General features: G+C 47.5%; 2 protein-coding genes across 2 annotated transcripts; both read right to left on the bottom strand.

Moving 5' to 3' along the window:
- Nucleotides 1–2,803: 2,803 nt before the first annotated feature.
- Nucleotides 2,804–4,610, bottom strand: NPPA (natriuretic peptide A). The gene is made up of 3 exons (XM_049875876.1): nt 4,266–4,610; nt 3,817–4,143; nt 2,804–3,098 (listed from the first exon to the last, which is right to left on the bottom strand). The coding sequence occupies exons 1-3, from the start codon at nt 4,386–4,388 to the stop codon at nt 3,087–3,089; spliced, it is 462 nt and encodes a 153-aa protein (XP_049731833.1). The 5' UTR covers nt 4,389–4,610; the 3' UTR covers nt 2,804–3,086.
- Nucleotides 4,611–14,477: 9,867 nt separating this feature from the next.
- Nucleotides 14,478–15,812, bottom strand: NPPB (natriuretic peptide B). The gene is made up of 4 exons (XM_049875507.1): nt 15,690–15,812; nt 15,334–15,444; nt 15,105–15,243; nt 14,478–14,494 (listed from the first exon to the last, which is right to left on the bottom strand). The coding sequence occupies exons 1-4, from the start codon at nt 15,810–15,812 to the stop codon at nt 14,478–14,480; spliced, it is 390 nt and encodes a 129-aa protein (XP_049731464.1).
- Nucleotides 15,813–18,420: the final 2,608 nt, after the last annotated feature.

Genomic DNA, 18,420 nt, shown 5'->3' on the forward strand with positions numbered 1-18,420 from the left:
AGAATAAAATGTCTTCATCTGTCTCCTTTAGCCTTTTGTCTCCACCGTGCTTTCTAACATGTAAGAATTGCAAAGTTGGAAAGTAGTTTCATAGTCTTGCTTCTCTCCTTCCGTAGCTCTCCCAGCATGCCTCATCAGCTTGGGGGGGTCCACTTGTCTGTGTTAGATAGCTACCTTAATCATAAGAACAGATTTCGTCCTGTGGATCCTAGCAAAAATCATAAAATCACCACTATTCTGTTTTTCCCTTCAAATCCACACATTTAAAAAAAATAACCACCAGTCGCCATTGAGCCGATTCCAACTCATGGCAGCCCCTGTCTTCCACAGGGTCTTCAACGGGTGGTATTTTGGAAGTAGATCTCCAGGGCTTTCTTCCGAAGCAGCTCTGAGTGGACTTGAACCACCAATCTCTGAGTTAGCAGCTGAGCATGTTAAACCATTATGCCACCCAAGGACTCCATGAACACATTACATCTCATTTAATGCAATGTGTTGCGACTTGTTTAAAGGTGTTACATCCTCCCTCTCTTATAAAGACCACTTATTCCCTCCAGCTGCTGCTTGCCAGAGCAATAGATTGAGAAGGTATTTGTGTTTCCGACGGTGTTACACTTAGGAATTTGTCTCACAAACAGATTCCCCTGAGATTTAACAAGAAGAAATAAAAATCATTGCTGCATCTGTAGATGTTTAGATTTTGTGGCTACCCTCTGCCAAGGCCATTTCACTGGTTTTTGTTCGTTTGCCTTTTGTTTTACAAGAAACGTAACTGTCTTTGTCTCTCTGTGATCTACCTCAAGTTGCCATTCCAGCAGTGGTAGAAACCACCTAGGTCAGGCATTCAAGCTCCTCCACCTATCCAAGGCTCCTCTAAGTTGTAGGGGCATCTTCTGCCTTATGTGTTTGGCACTTTAAGTAGATTCCATCCGATGAGAAGCCGCTGTGTTTCGGGGACACCTTGGGAATCTGCCCAGCCACCAGTCTCCCCCTCCTAGGAACTCCCACACCCCTGTGCCGGAACTTGGGGCCAGACTTGGCCAGGTGCCTTTTCCTGTCTCTTGACCCTTGTCTTTGCTAGGTGTTCACTGCTGCTCGGTTTTCTGCCCTTCTGCTTAAAGTTCAAATAAGGCACATCTTTATCGGAAGTGGTTAGGTTAGAGCTCCACCCCCACTCCTTAACCATCAGTTTTCTTCTGGCCTCACTTCTCTTCTACAGGAATGAATTGTTACATTATTTTCCCTTTTCCAAATTTCTGTACAAAACCAAGACAATTTGACCCATGTTTATTGAGCACTGAGTACCATGAGCTGCAAGAGGTGCTGAAGGGACATTTGTCTTCAAGAAACTTACAATCTTGTTTGGGATATAGACACACACAACATTGTGTCATCTTGGGACAGCTGCATATGCAATGCTGCCCGTGGAGAGAGGAAGAGGAGATTAAGTTTTTACTGACACATGGTATCAGGGAAGACTTCAGGGAAAAAGTGGCATTTGGAATGAGCCTTGAGGAATGAGTAGAATGTTCTCAGGAGGACTGGATTAAGGGCCTTCCAGGTGGAAGAAACAGCATAAGTAAGGGCACAGAGAAGGGCATAGGTGGGTATAGGAGGCCTGAAGGAGGGGCACAGGATCTGATATGGAGAATGAGATTCAGGGGGTAACAGATGGGAAAATAGTTTAAAGTATTACTTCCTGTTCTAGGTGAACTTAATGCCTGGTGTTTTCTGCTTAGGACAACACCCTTTTCAGAAGCAGACTCCAAAATGCTGCATCTCCCCTCGTGGTTCTCATATTCTCAGTAAAGTCCACAAGTCCAGGCACCTTGAACTTGAATTAGGAAAAGCCAATGGCTATATTTTAGGCACATGTGTTAACACTCGAAAGACACATAAACTCTCTGTCAGCAGAGCAAATATTTTTCTTCTCTTCCTCCGTTTTTAAACCCAACACGCTGCCTCCTTTTTTCCAAACTAGAAGTGCAACTCACTCGCCTCCAGCAGGTCGCTCTCTCAAAATATATCAGAGGAAATTCAGTGGTTCTTGAAAATAACTGTAACCAAAAAGCCTACAAGTGCAAAAATTGTCTATTGAGCACAAGCTATGTTAGGTATAACCAGAAAATAAGTCCAGTTGTTTGTAAGTCTGTGTTTCAATAAATAAGTGCCTAGTGGTGTAGTGGTTAAGAGCTACTCTGCTAACCAAAGGGTCAGCAGATCAAATCCACTAGGTGCTCCTTGGGAACTCTATGGGGCAGTTCTACCCTGTCCTATAGGGTTGCTATGAGCCAGGATGGACTTGATGGCAACGAATTTGGTTTGGTTTGGTGGATGTGAGCAAATGCAAACTAAACTTTCTCCTGGGCATTTCTCAGGATCGTGACTGAGGTTAGAACGAAAAGCAGAGCAGGTTGAGAACTGTAGTTTGAGGCCAAAGAAAAAAGGGAGGGAGGGAGGAAGGAAAGAAAAGAGAAAAAAAAACCTGAGCATTCTTCTGACAAAGGGTAAAATGACAAGGAATAAAAAAAGCCTTGTTGCCTTCAAGTCAATTCCAACTCACAGAACAGAGCAGAACTGTCCACATAAGGTTCCCAAGGCTGTAATCTTTATGGAAGCAGACTGCCACATCTTTCTCCCTCAGAGAAGTTGGTGGGTTCGAACCACCAACTGCTGATTTTTCAGTTAGCAGCCATACGCTTAACCACAGCACCACCAGGGCTCCTTTGACAAGGTAAATTGGGCTGGATTCTCTTCCCCTGGAAACGAAAGAAATCACACCAACCCAAGCCATTGGCTTCTGTCCATGGTGCTGACATTTATTCATTTTCAAACCGCTTTCAGTAGCAGGTGGGGTGTATCCTAAAAGTTAATGGCATGGGGGTAGGAGAGGCGGGGGAAGACACAATTAACCCATTTTATCTACAGTTAGCATAAAATATGAGAAACGTTGACCAGAAGCTGCTGCTGGAACAGGTGCTCGTCAACTCGATGGCCATGGGGTAGGACAAGGTTGAGTGAGAGATCCCAGGGGGTGAGGGTCTCGGAGTCTGCCTGGGTCTGGGCCACCTTTTCTTCCCTGGCCATTATCTTCGGTACTACAAAAAGAACACAGACATGTTGGGCTCAGTGACCAGCTCTACAGGAAAAGTCAGCTTTGGATGACAGTGCTACATCTCTGAACTAGACCTCTGACCAGTTACTTCTACCAGCTCCCATGCTCACCCTGATGACTCTCTGAGTTTCAAGAACTGGTAAACAAGTTACTCATTAGCAGCTAGTGAGGGCAGCCCTTGTCAATTTCACTTGATCTTTTGGAATCTTGCAATTCTGGGAAGGAACATGAATGCCAATCAGCAGTACAAAGATGACTTGGGCCTATGAACATTTTAATTTCTCTGTGCTAGTGGCAGTAGGAATGAGCCCTGGTGGTGCCGTGGTTAAGCACTTGGCTGATAACTGAAAGGTCGGCAGTTCGAACTCACCAGCCACTGCGAGGGAAAGCCTGCTTCCATAAAGATTTACAGCCTTGGAAACCCTATAGGACAGTTATACTCTGTCCTATAGGGTTGCTATGAGTCAAAATCCACTTGACAGCAATGGAGAAAAGGGTAGTGGCAGTAGCTGAGGATGATGGCATTTGTCCTGAAGGGCCACCCACCAAGTTAGGGCAGAAATTTCAAAGGGAACAAGCCTTTATGCTGGCTCCTTTCCTGCTGAAAGTGTCCCCTGGTTGTGTTCTTTGACAAGGTTTCAGCTTCAACAAAGCCACAATCTCTTTCCTCCCCACCCCATTTCTACCCCCACTCCTCTTACCCGGAAACTGTTGCAGCCGAGGCCACTCTGGGATCCAATCCTGTCAATCCTGCCCCCGAAGCAGCTGGACCTCCGCAGGCTCCGAGGGGCAGTGAGTAGTGCCCTCAGCTTGTTTTTCAGGAGGGCAGATCTTTCGGAGGAGTCCCAGGGGCCCCTCCCAAGAGCACCCCCATCTCGCTGAGCTGGGCTGACCTCCCTGGTCCAGGGAGGCACCTCAGGCAGGGGGTTGACAGCCACCCCAGCCTCATCATTCTGCTCGTTTAGTACTTGCGGGGGCACGACCTCATCTTCTAAAGGCATCTTGTCCTCCAAATGGTCCAGCAAATTCTTTACAAAAGGAAAATACAGGGAAAGGGAAAGTTCTCATGGGCTCGGAGAAAATCACCAGAAATAGGCACAGTATCAGAAAGCCCCTTGGTCCCAGGCTAAGCCCCCTTTCTTGGCCCTACCTTGAAATCCATCAGGTCTGCATTGGACACGGAGGTGTACACAGGGTTCGCTCTGATTTGACCTGGGAGTTGAAATGCCAGGAAAAGGAGGAAGCACACAGTGATGGTGGAGAAGGAGCCCATGCTGGCGTTGGCCAAGAGCTGGTCTGGTGCTTGCTGCGTCTTCTCCTTCCTCTCTGGGTTCCTTCTCGTGGTCTTCGTCCGTCTCTGCCTACCAGCTGCCCTGAGCCGCCTCCTTTTATAGCCCCCCCAGCTCTCCGAGAGCACAAGAGGGATGGAACCCTCCCCATTCTGTCACTTGCAGCGATAAAGCAGCTGAGTGAGGAGCCAGCAGAAGATGCCCTTTTAAAGTTATCAGCCCAGCAGAGCTTGTCCCAGCCCCTCTGCCTTGAGCAGCCCCAGCAACCCCCCAGACCCTCGGCTACAAGAGCCACATTCTTGCTGATTGGCTTCAAGAGGCTCCCACTTCAAAGGTGTGAGAAGAGCAAAAAAGAGTCCTTGGTTATCTCACAGTGATGCCTCAGGATTCTTTCTCCTCAGCAACAGGACCCATGCAGGGAAGTGAAGGGTGGCGGTTGGCCGGCGCCCAGCTCCCCCAGTTGGTTTGTGGTTCCGCTGGCAGCGGCTCCAAATAAGGGCGGGACAGGAGGAAATGGCAGGCAGCCGGCAGCTCAGGACAAATCAGCCCAGATGCTCAGGCTGGCCTCACACCTGACTCATGAGCAAGCGTGGCAGACCTCCTGCCTCTGTTTGAGACAAGACCGCCCACACTTCTGATAGTCACTCTCAGCAGTCAGGTGAAGAGGGAGCTATTTTTTAGAGTATTAAATCAGCCAGGAACCAAATGTGATGAACGTCTCAAGAATTCAGCTCCCAAATACAAACACCAAGAAAAGCTGGGGGAATCAGTCATTCCTCTTCCAAACTCTGTCTCCTTCCCATCCCCCATGATCCCATCCAAGGTGTCCAGGGAGGTAGGCACTTAGAAGATGCCGGTGTTTTTATTTCTTCACCTCACTGTTTATAGAAGCTCAGACTTGTTGAGTTTGATGCTTGTAATGGCCCCCCACCCTTCCCATGAAAGCTTTGATGGCTGGATACAATGAGGTGGGAGGCAAACCTGATGTACACAGTTTCCGTTAAAACCCACCATGTCCTTCTCCAGGGCCAGCCAAGTGACTGAACCACTTAAGGCCTCAATTTTCCTGAACCCCAAGGACAAATAATAGGCAGCGAGTCTGTCCACATTTAATGAGTGGCCCCCACATTCTAAGTGCTGAACTCGACTTTAGTATACCATTCAATGCAACGCATGTTGCTGTTGTTAGCTGTCATAGAGTTGGCTCCGTCTCATGGCGACCCCATGCACAACAGAAAGAAACATTGCCCATTCCTGCCCCATCTTGATGATCGTTGGTATAGCTGAGTCCATTGTTGTAGCCACTGTATATTTTGGGTGCCTTCCAGTCTAGGGGCTCATCTTCCAGCACTATATTGGACAATATCCTGTTGTCCATGGGGTTTTCATTGGCTCATTTTTGGACATAGATGACCAGGTCTTTCTTCCCACCCTCTTAGTCTGGAAGCTCCACTGAAACCTGTCTGCCATGGATGACTAGGCTGATATTTAAAATACCAGCGACATAGCTTGTAAACAAGCTTAGCATAGCAATATGCAAGTCACCGTTGTACAACACACTGACAGACAGCTGGCAATGCATACTGGAAGAAAAAATACTAAAACTGAAAGGTTGAGAAACCTGCATTGTAGCCCAAAAACAAACCAGTTGCATAAGTTTTTGGGACCCCCATTTCCTCATCTATGAGAAAAATATAAAAAGCTGTCCTGCCCACTTCACAGGGCAGTTGTGAGGCTCAATAGAGCCAGCACTGTGTGAAGTGTGAGATGCTATATAATTGCAAGGGGGTAGTAATGATGGTCTTTTATTGATCAGTTACAATGAGCTGGCACTCTGCTGAGAGCTTGATGTGAATTACTTGATTTTCCTCACCGCTCCCAGGAGGTGGGTAGTATTGTTCCCATTTGCAGAGAGCCAGAACTGAGACTTGGAGAGATTATGTCACTCGCCCAAGGCCATGTCATTTGCCCAATTGGCAGAACCAGGACTTGAGCCCCAGGTTTGATACTTAAGCCCATGATCTTAACCCATTTCACATGGCGGCTCATTAACAAGCCCTTGGGTGCATTTCCTGATTAAATGCCTCCCCCCACACTTGATCTCTCCCATTACCCTGAACATCTCTTGCCTCCTACTGCAGCTGGGCTTGTAGCTTTGTGTGTGGGACAAATCTCTCTGTGTTTGGCTGCTCTCCCCATTTGGATTTTCTTAAAGAAAGGGCTCATCCAGTCCCCATAATCTGTTTACACACCTAATACCAACCAGAATGCTCCTTAGGAGCTAGAATAACAAGACTTCAACTCACTTACTTTGGACATGTCATCAGGAAAGACCAATCACTAGAAAAGGACATCTACTTGATGAAGAACAAGGCCAATGAAAACAAGAGAAACCCTCAATGAGATGGAGTGAGAGAATAATCTCAATAATGGACTCAAACATACCAACGATCATTAAGATGGTGCAGAACCAGGCAATATGTAAGGTCGCCATGAATGGGAGCTGACTCAATGGCAACTAATGACAACATGGAAATTCAGAAAATGTATGTTGAACAACCAGCTCTGTCCTGGCCAAATCCTTCTGCAGCTGCACTTACTCTGTGACCAACCAGGCAGAGAGGCTGTTACACCATGAGAAGACAGGGCATTAGGGCAGTTGGTGGCCAGAGGTCCCCACAGGTGTGCAGAGTGATTTTATTGTAAGACGGAAGGAAAAAGGGATCCTCTTCAGAAAGCTTGGGGGTTTGGGTAACTTATCTGGGTCAGTCAAACTCAACTTGGCATCTGAAATGGGCCACAGTTCTGAGTAGGAGCTCTGGGAACTAAACACCCCCATACCCTGATGCGTCCCCGAAATGTGCTCACAGCATAATTGCTCGGCTGGAAGTTATTATTAGCAGAGAGGATCCAGCCTGCAGCCACGCTGGGGGGAGCTGATGCCGCGTGCGTCACACAGCCTGTCTCCTGGAGATGCCCTTTGAGATAGGCCTTTGATGGAGGAAGACTTCGAGGCCTGCATCAAGGCAGGTGGCCCCTTCTTGATGGCTCGGCCTCTGAGGGCCACGTGGCTGCTCTACCCTGAGTCATTTCTGAAGCCTGTAGGAGACTGTAGGTGGCCCAAGGTGAAGTAGAATCTCATCCAAGATTCCAGAAAGACAATTTCGGAATTTGCTCGCTTCCTTTTATTGCAGTCACTTTTCTGCTCCCAGAGTGAAACTAGAGTGGGACACAAGCATCATTTGTTGAGTTTCTTCTGCTAGTCAAATTTGTGTTTGTGTGTGTGTAAGTTTTATTATTATTATTTTTTTCTAAGACAAAGGACATTCAGGCTTCCTGCCCTGAGGGCTTTCATAGAGCCAGGACTACCACCTCCCAGGGCCCAGCGAAAACAGAAAATCCTCAAAAGCACTGATATCCCCATTAAAGCTTTTGATTTCAGCCTGAAATGGAAAATGGCTTGACATAACATTTCTCTTCACTTCCATGCCCTGCTCAACTTCGGGGTGTGTGTGGAGAGGTGGAGGAAGGGGTGTTTGGAAGCCAGTCTGTAGGAGTGAGAGAGAGAAAAAAGCAAAAGACGCAAAAAATCAGATCCACCCTCCACCCCTACCTCTCTAGCTGAAAAATCGCAAGTGTTTATTTCTTTATCACAGGCAAGAAGTTGTCTTAGTCAAATGAGAGAATGAGCAGTGCGGATGGGTAGGAGAACCCAGAGTCTGGGCGTCTCCAGTTGCTAGACCAGAGCTTGGTCTCACAACCTTCCATGGGAATGTGGGGGCTGCTGCAGGGAGCACACGTGGGCAGAACTAGCAGGAAAAACCCATCTCAGTCATAACATGATTCTGTCAGACCCAGATAGTCTAAAGCAGAAGCCCCAGTTGGGAGAAACTGTTAGGACGCCGTTGCATACTTAGGGACGGTTGTTTCTGAGTTTGAAGGTGCTGTTCTTTTTCTTGCATACAATATGGACTCACTGGGGACTGGAAGCCCAGGGCAGGTCCCAAAGTAGAACAAGGAAATAGAGAAAGCTACTTCCTCAGCTGGATAGTGACTACCATGAGAGCAGTGATTCAGCCTGGTTCACTGCCCACCTTCCCTAGGAAACAAAGCCCAAGGCAAAAGCTCACTTACTGCAGCTTTATAGGGGTTCCAATTCAAGGTAAGAAGGCATTGGTAGTTCAGTGGTAGAATTCTTACCTGCCATGTTGGAGGTTTGATTCTCAGCCAATGCACCTCATGTGCAGCCACCACCTGTCTCTCAGTGGAGGCTTGCATGTTGCTATGGTGCTGAATAGGTTTCAACAGAGCTTCCAGACTAAGATAGACTAGGAAGACAGGCTTGGCAATCTACCTCTGAAAATCAGCCAGTGAAAACCCTGTGGATCACAATGGTCCAATCCACAACTGATCATGGGGATGGTGCAGGACTGGGATTGTTTCATTTAGTTGTGAATAGAATAGAACAAAAGTCATGGGATGTCACTTCTGACTTTAGGTGACGATGAGACTATGGCTTCCATCATTGCCCCATCTCCCTGTCTGTCCGTCTCTCTTTTGTGCACATGCTTTCTCACTCCATCTAAGAGGTCAGTTGCCACATTGTGAGCTGCCTTATGTGGCAAGGAACTGAGGTCTTCAACCAACAGTCAGCAAGGATCCAAGGTCTGGTCCTCAGGTTCCATCTCTCCTTGCCAGTTGGAGCTGCTCCTGGGAACATATGGTGGTAGTACCAAGGGAGGAGGGTAGTGGCAGCCACCAGGGCTTCGAAGTCACGGGAACCATACCAGCTGTTGTTAAAGCTGTATTTCCTGGGAGTCAGAGGTATAGGCGGGCCAAGCAGATATGAGGTTGAGCATGAATCAACTTCAGGACACTACGGCACCCAGCATCTAGCACAGACTCCAGAACATGTTTTCAGAACATGTTTTGTGAATAACTGAACCAACAAGTTTGCCTTCAGTGCCTCCCCTCCCCTCCTTCAACCAGGTACAGACCCACTACTGCACCTTGCCCTCCCTCGGTCCCCAGCAGAAGTGGAAATCACTCTCTGGCTGAAGCATGAATATTCTGATCTCTCCACTGATGCAGGAAGAAAAGGATTAGGGGAGTCTGGATAGAAAGGTCAGCTAGGAAGTAGGAAGTGGTGTACCCATATCAGCATAAGTGATGAGGGGCTGAACCAGGAAGAGAAGGGAAGGAGATGCTATGAAGGAAGGTAAGAGTGGAGGTGGTGCCTGCTTGGGAAGGTCCACCGAGAGAATGAAGTCAAGAAAGATTCCAAGTTGATTGCCATCGAGTTGGTTCCAAATCACCGGGACCTATGTGCAACAGAACAAAATACTGCCATCCTCACAATTGTTGCTATATTTGGGCCCATTGTTGCAGCTATTGTGTCAGTCTCTCTTGTCCACCTTTCCTGATTTTGAACCGTGAAATATCCTCTTGTTCCGTTCAAACAACTCCTTCTTGATCTATGTATACTTTCCTCATGAGCACAATCAAGTGTTCTGGAAAGAACACTTAAAGTCAGCAAAGTTGTGTGTCAGGGTTGTACCCTTTCACCATACTTAATTCGATCTGTATGCTGAACAAATAACCCGAGAAGCTGGACTATATGAAGAAGAACGGGGCATCAGGATTGGAGGCACATTCATTAACAATCTGGAATATGCGGATGACACAGCCTTGCTTGCTGAAAGTGAAGAGAACTTGAAGCACTTACTGATGAGGATCAAAGACCACAGCCTTCAGTATGGATTACACCTCAACATAAAGAAAACAAAAGTCCTCACAAGTGGAACAATAAGCAACATCATGATAAACAGAGAAAAGTCTGAAGCTGTCAAGGATTTCACTTGGGTCCACAGTCAACACCCATGGAAGCAGTAGTCAAGAAATCAAAAGATGCGTTGCATTGGGCAAACCAGCTGCAAAAGACCTCTTTAAAGTGTTGAAAAGCAAAAATGTCACCTTGAAGACTAAGGTGCACTTGACCCAAGCCATGGTGTTTTCAATTGTCTCGTATGCATGCAAAAGCTGGACAAGGAATAAGGAAGACCAAAGAAGAATTGACGCCTTTGAGTTGTAGCGTTGGCGAAGAATATTGAATATACCATAGACTCCCAAAAGGATGAACAAATCTGTCTTGGAAGAAATACGACCAGAATGCTCCTTAGAAGCAAGGATGGAGACTATGTCTCACATACTTTGGGCACATTATGAGGAGGGATCAGTCCCTGGAGAAGGACATCATGCTTGGTAAAGTAGAGGGCCAGTGAAAAAGAGGAAGACCCTCTACAAGATGGATTGACATGGTGGCTGCAACAATGGGCTCAAGCATAACAAGAATTGTGAGGGTGGTGCAGGACCAGGCAATCTTTTGTTCTATTGTATGTAGTGTCGCTATGAATCGGAACCAACTTGATGGCACCTAACAATAACAACAACATGTCGTCCAGGCTCTTCTTCTTTTTCAATAACACTCTACCTTTCCAGGCATGATGTCCTTCTCCAGAGACTGGTCCCTCCTGATGTCGTGTCCAAAGTCCTGAGATGAAGTCTCACCATCGTCACTTCTGAGGGGCATTGTGGCTGTACTTCTAAGACAGGCTTGTTTGTTCTTCTGGCAGTCCATAGTATGTTCGATATTCTTTTCCAGCACCATAATTCAGGGGCATCAATTCTTCTTTGGTCTTTCTTATTCATTGTCCAGCTTTTACATGCATGTGAGGTGATTGGAAGTGTCATGGCTTGGGCTGGCCATACCTTGGTCCTCAAGGTGACATCTTTGCTTATATGATAAAATTTAAGTGATAGCTTAAATGAAAAATACTAGAGAACATTTCTTTTAAGTAGGTGTAATTATGGTTTATTGCAATGATGTCTTCTAAATGAACTGTATAATTGTGTATGAATGAAATCTGTATTTGTAATAAATGTTTATTTTATGTAACGTTACAGCAATTCTGCAGCTTTGAACTGGGGTGAATACTAAAGGATTAATTTTTTTATTGCACTTTGCCTTTATGTGTTGATGTGTTAGGTACAATAGCACACTTTGTATTTCTAGTATTTCATGAATAAATTCTTATCAATCTAAAAAAAAAAAAAGATTCCAAGGACTCAAGTCATCAAAGCCGGGCACTGTGAGATGGTTTAATCATTTGGGAGTGTTGTAGTTTGGGTTCCGCAGAACCTGAGGCAAACGCACTTATTCAAGTGTAGTTTATTTTGGAGACAATTCCAGGAAACATGGGCAAGAGAGTGGAGAAGCAATACAGGGAGAGAAGGAAATCAGTTACCACCCTGAGCAACTGGAGCTCAATCTCCCACAGGAATTCTGGGAACTGGAGTAAAACACATACCACCAGCAGACTGAGGGAGCTGGGGTATTTAAACGCCAACTCCTCACAAATGGTAGGGAGCTCGATTAGATGTCACTTCACTGGGTACTTCGGGCCATCCACTACCCAGCCCCCAGCAGTCAGATTTGTTTCCTTCACAGGTCACTTTGTAGCCTTCTTTCTTGGACCTTTGCTCGCGGAGCCGGACTCAGCCTAGAAGAACTCTGCAGCACTGGCTGGGTTTGGGGAATGAGTGGGTGTTCTGGGAAGGATCTACCTCCATCACCTAAGCAGAGGGGAAAGACTGTCAGCAGGCAGTGGCTCCAAATGTGGAAAATACTATTAAACTTGAGGTTTTGAGTAATGCTGTTAGGAGGGGGACCTTCCATTCCACCCACAAGCATAATTCACTGACTTGGGAGAAGCCAGGTGTAGCAGTGGTTAGGGGCCTGAGTGCTAGGGCCGGGCTGAATGGGTTCGAATCCTGACTCTACCACTTACTAACTGTATAACCCTAAGCAAGTTGTGTAACCTCCCTGAGCCTCAGTTTTCCCATCTGTAAAATGGAGTTAATAAGCATTCTTACTCATAGAGTTGTTGTGGGGAACATATGAGTTAAAACAAGTAAAGTACTTGGAGCTCTGCCTAGTGCATAATGAGGCTTTTATAAATGCTAACCATCCTAATTACTCATTGCCCTCCCCAGGCCAGAAACATTAGGCAAAGACGGTTCACAGTTTTGTTGGAAAATAAGTTGCTCCTAAAACTTCTTTTTTTTTTTTTTCAACTGTATTTTTTTTCTTTTATTGTGATTTAGGTAAAAGTTTACAGAGCAAATTATTTTCTCATTAAACTTATTAATATGGAAATTGTTTTGTGACATAGGTTGCCAACCCCGTGGTATGTCAACACTCTCCCCTTCTCCACCCCAGCTTCCATGCATACAGTTTTCCTGGCCCTTCCTGCCTTCTCGTCTTTGCTTTGCAGCTGGTATGTCCATTAGTCTTGAATATGTGATTAAACCATGAAGCATGTTCCTCATGTGTGTTATTGTTGGCTCGCTCTGTAGACCTGCCTGATATTTGGCTGAAGGGCGAACCTCAGGAGTGACTTCAGTACTGAGTTAAAAGTGTGTCCAGGGACCACACTCTTGCAGTTTCTCCGGTCTCTGTTAGACCAGCAAGCCTGGTCTTTACGTGTATGTGAATTTGAATTTTTGTTCTACATTTTTCTCTGGCTCTGTCCAGGACCCTGTATCGTGATTCCTGCCAAAGCAGTCCATGGTGGTACCCAGGCAACTTCTAGTTGTTCTGGGCTCAGTCTGGTGGAGGTCGTGGTAGTCGTGGTACTTTAGTAAAACCTCATTGTTTTAAATCTTAATTTGACCTTGTTAAATACCTGTAATCTCTGATGTGCTCTGGGTTGAAAAGAAAAATAACACAAGAACCCACCAGAAAGGGCATGGGGTGCAGTTTAAGGCTGGAGAGTGTGAAGAAAGTTCAAATCCCAGTGCCAAGACTCAGTAGCTGCATGCCCTCGGCAGGGTGCTTTATTTGTCTGAGTCTCAGTTTTATCATCCAGAAAATGGGGATAATAATGGTCCTGACCCCATGATACTTTTCCCCTCTGCTGAGTTAGGATCAAAGGAAGCATTCTGGGAAAAGGGAACAACATGAAAGCATGCAAGAGGTTGTGGGGAGGGGGACCAGAGGCATGGAATGCAGGGTGCACTGGAAAGGGACCCATAGAGAAGGCCACTGACCCCCACCAGAACTCCCTGCTGATTAAGACAACACAGGTAGACCCTGGTGATGGCCTACTTTTCTGCATTAGAATGAGAAGTTCTCTTCTTGGGGTGGGGAGGAAGAGAGCATGTGAACCCCAGAGAAGGGGTACCCTGAAAAGCTGGGCCTCTTGTCAGACACCTTTAACCACGTGGACTTGGAATGAAACTACTATGAACTTGGGGTTTTGAAGGGTCTTTTCCAAGATGACTTCAGGAAGCAAAGTCTTCAAGCTGAGGTTTGGGGCTGGATGGAGGGATCACCCCAAATGAGCCAATACATTGGGCGTGACCATGTGCATACGCACGCACGCACACGCACACACACACACACACACACACACATTGTTCCCAATCTCTGCCATTTTAGCTTAGACCTTCTGGAAACAACAGTCACCAAGGAGAGTACCTCTAATGGTGGAACTCCGGGCAAAGGGCTGACTAGTGGGGCAGACTTGCGGACATACACCCTCACTTGTGTGACTCTGTTGTGTGAATCTGTCGTGCCCATTTCTCTCCCAGGAAGAAACGGCCCTGCTTTGAAAAGCAGTTTCTGCCAAGTGTCTCAAGTGCTTGAGATGTTTGTAGACATTTCAGAGCGTGAAAAACCCTTAAAGAAAGACACCCTCCCACCCAGCTTAACCAGCCCTTAAGGCTAGTGTCCCCACCTCACCATCAAGACGCCTTCAAGAAAACACAGGGTTTTGTTCTGTTTTTTGGAAATTATTCTTTTAATGCCCAGAGACAAATTAGTTTCAAAAGATAACACTATAATGTTGACTTTATTTCTCCATGGAAATCGTGTGCTCAAAAGTAAGAAACCATCTTTGTAAAATAACCAAATAAATAAAGATAAATAAATAGGAGTCATTGAAGGGGATCACAGGGTTGGGGAAAGACCAGCTGGAGGATCAGAGGCAGATGCCTGAGGCCAGGACTTCCTCTTAAGGGCTCCCCAGCACTGTGGGGAGAAGAGAGAGAGTGATTATATCTTTAGGCTAGAAGACTGAGGCAGGATCTGAGTGTCCCCTCACCATGTCCCGTCCCTGCCACCCACCCCCAGCCCTTGGCTGATTTTGATGTTTGAAGCCTTGGAACAATTGATCTCTGTGGGTGGGCCTCATTTTCTTCATCTGTAAAGTGGGTGTAATAGTAGCCCTGAGAAAACCAGGAGAAAGGATATCTGGGGCCCTTCCAGATAGGGGCTGCCAGACAATGAATGGGGTCCACTCTAAGTTAATTCTGCCCCTTTTGGTAAGAGAGATGATGAGAGGTGGGTGGGGCTCATGAGGATGGCAATGAATGGTGCCCGTATTTAATATTTCTAGAAAGGCACCCCTTGACCCTAAGGTCTCAGCAAGAGGGAGTGATGTGTCCAGGTGCCCTTTTTGCAAAGACTGTGGCCCCCATAGGGTTGTTATGGGTCAGAATCCACTCTACAGCAACGGGTTTGGTTTGGGTTTTTTGGTGGCCCCCAGAAACAAAAAACCCAGAAGTGTATGGAAGTGTGGACAGTGTAAGAATGGGGTGGGTGTGCAGCATTCCTGTTGAGTGCTAAGTTGGGGACTCACCATTGCAGCGCAGGCGGCTGTGGAAGCCAATGCGGTCCATCTTCCCCCCAAAGCAGCCAGAATCGCTCATCATCTTGGGGCTGGGTAGTCTCCCCTGGGCCTCAGGGATTTGAGGCTGGGGGACACCCATCGGGGATACCTCCTGGGCCTCCCCGGCTTCGACAGGGCCATGGCCCTGCTGGAGGGGCTCCAGGATCACTGGCTCCGTCTGCACCTCAGAGACCGTGACCTCCTGGGCCTCCCCGGCTTCGACAGGGCTATGGCCCTGCTGGACGGGCTCCAGGATCACTGGCTCCGTCTGCACCTCAGAGACCGTGTCCTGCAAATGGTCCAACAGCTTCTGTGATGGGTGGGGAGCCCGAGCCTCAGTAACCCCCACTCCCTCAGCACCCCCTCCATGGAGCACATGTGAACCAACTGCTTGGGTAGGGTGTCCTAGCACCCAGTCTCACTGCTTCCTGATTCCTTTTTCACTAACTCCCACAGGAAGGTGGGGATTCCTTGGAACAAGAGGTGTGGACCAGTTCTTTGCTGCTACAGGAACACTCTCCCAGCTGGCTGTATCTACAGTTTCGCAGTGCTCACCTGTAACCCGGGCAGTTCCAAGTCCAGGTCAGGGCCACCTAGAGGGTGGGAATGACCTCCCGGAGGCGACAGGTGCAGGAACAGGAGGAGCAGAAGTGCCCGGGTCAGCGCGGTCTGGTCCATGTCGAAGAGCCAGGCGGGGGTTACTGCTGCTGTGGCTGCTCAGAGCCCCGGTTGCAGTCCCACCTGTTGAGGTCCACAGGCGCTCTCCTGGCTTCCTGGGCAACCACAGCCTTTTATCCCCGTGCTGGGAGCAGGGTCTGTCCTGCCCTCCTGGGTTATCTGTGCTTTATCAGCTGCATTCCGACCCGCTGATCTCAGGGCCCAGGCATGCTCCCTTCAGGGTCTGGTACTAGTACTCCCTGGGGGTGGAGGCTGGGGAGGACAGGCCTTGTACAGAAATGGGCAGGGCCCGGACGGGAACTCGTGGTGGACACCAACAGGTTCCTTGTCTCTCCTGATTCTTTCTTTCCTGCAAAAATCCAAGGGCCAAGGCATGGCTCCATCTCCTCCGCTCTCCACCCCCAAGCATTCCTGGAGAGGGTAGGAAGAACTCCAGCATCCTAAAGTTCGACGCTAGCGCGGGGAGCACGGTGACTCAGAGTGAGAACAACGCCAAACACCGGACATCTCCCCCACCTCCCCTCCCGCCTGTAACTCAGCAATTCGCCGGAGTTCCTACGCCCAGCCCGGCTGCGAGTACCGGAGCGCCGACCGCTGTCCGTGGTGCTGACCTCGAACTTTGCTCAAACTCTACTCATGAAGTCTGGTTCTCATGGGGTTTCCCGCCCAGAAAGACCTGCACGGGGCAGGGGCAAGAGATCTCTAAGACCCCTTCTCACCGTCTTACTCCCACTCCCCTCGAGCCTTACAGCACTGGGATGCTGACCCCCCCAATATCATCTAATTAAATGCCTGGGTATGACAAGGAACTTCTGGAATGTTGACCTTTCTTCTATCCCTTAAAGGGTAGAGCTGATTCGGCTGGAATTTTGAGAGGCAAGGCCCCTGAGATGAAGTCATCCAGGAATGCCTTCTATCGCTGGTCCTCCAGTTGCCAACACCTCCTCTCCTCCACCAACCAAGACACATGATGGAAAAAGAGGTGATGGGTGGAAGGATGGTTATCTATTTGGTGGGACAAGGTGTATGGAGAGTCCCCCCCAATTCCTCCTCCATATGATTATTCATTACCTAATTCCCATTAGCAGATGGGAGCACAGGTGGACTTGCCACCTGTAATCAGAAATAGGGCTCCAAAAATTGGCTCTGGGAAGAGAAACAGCTGCTTAAACCTCCCCTAAAGTGTGCATGACTAATGTCAACACCCTTCCAGAGAATTTATGTTAACAAGAAGCAGGGTGAATGTATAGGGCTGTACAGGAAGGAAGATAAGTTATGACAGATGGGGGGAAGGGCAGCAAGAAGCTTGGGCCCCTAAGCAACTCTTGCCTAAAAAAAGCAGTTGCCAAGTGTTAAGTAGGAAAGAATACTGATATTCCCACTTTTCAGATGAAGAAACAACTCAGAGGAATTTATCACCTTTCTTAAGGCCACACAATTGACAAGTGGTGAAGCCCGGATTCCAATCCAGGCAGTCTGATTCCAGACCTGAAGCTCTTAATCACTGCTAGGGTGACTGCAAAGGGTTTCTACTAGAAAAAAAATTAATTCATTGTCATCTGTGAAGGTATAGGGAGCTGTGCTAGAGGGGGTGGGGTGAGTCTGGTGGCTGTGTGTGCAGGGGAAGGATGTTAACTGTGGGTAAGATGAGTGTTTTACAGATGAGGATGGGAGAGGGGGAAGGGTTAGGAGGTTCTAGGGGCTGGGCCAGTGTGTGTGTGTGTGCACATGCATACCACAAGAGGAATATCCAAAGATTCACTGAGAATAGAGGGGAGGCAACAGAATCCAACAAAGTGAAGAGCTGAGTAGAGGACTGGGAACTGCAAAGAGTGTAGAGGGTCCCTCACATTGGGCATCATGAAGGGAAGGGTCGGGAGAAAGACAGCAGCCAACCAGCACCTCTCAAGCACTGACACTATCTAGCCTGAACCTTACTTTTCTCTTCTGCAAATTGGGTATAATGGTGCTCTGCATCCTTGGAAGATAAATAAAAGTGAGAAAATGATGTCTGTAAAAGACTTTGGCAGTGTGAAAAGAACCAAATAATTAGAAATATGTGTGAGAGTTGGTCCCTACACCAAAGGATTTGTGATATTGCTGAGAAGACAGAGTAACTCCAGGGGAAACAATTAAGTGCTAAACACTCTGACAGAGCCTCCACCTGCCCCATCAGGCCAGGAAGGAGCCATCCCAGTGAAGGGGATTGTGGAAGATTTTAGAGAAGACACTGAACTTAATACTGAGTGTGCCTACTGTATGCCATACACTTTCCAGCTCTATTAATTGAGGGTAATGATATCACATATGTCATAGCATTACTGTACAAGGATTAAATTAGATGGTACATGTGGCAGGCTCAGTAACATTCCCCCAAAGGTGTCCAAATCCTAATCCCTGGAATTTATGATTATGTTAACCTTACATGGTAAAAGGGACTTTGCAAATGTGCTTAAGAATCTCAAGATGGGGAGTTATCCTGGATTATCTCGCTGGGCCCAATGTAATCACAAGGATCCTTATAAGACGGAGGCAAAAGGATCAAAATCATTGAGAGAAGACATACGAATAGAAGCAGAGGTCAGAGAGGAGAGAAGATGCCACGCTG

This window comes from Elephas maximus, chromosome 3 (genome assembly GCF_024166365.1).
Source record: "Elephas maximus indicus isolate mEleMax1 chromosome 3, mEleMax1 primary haplotype, whole genome shotgun sequence".
Lineage (NCBI taxonomy): Eukaryota > Metazoa > Chordata > Mammalia > Proboscidea > Elephantidae > Elephas > Elephas maximus.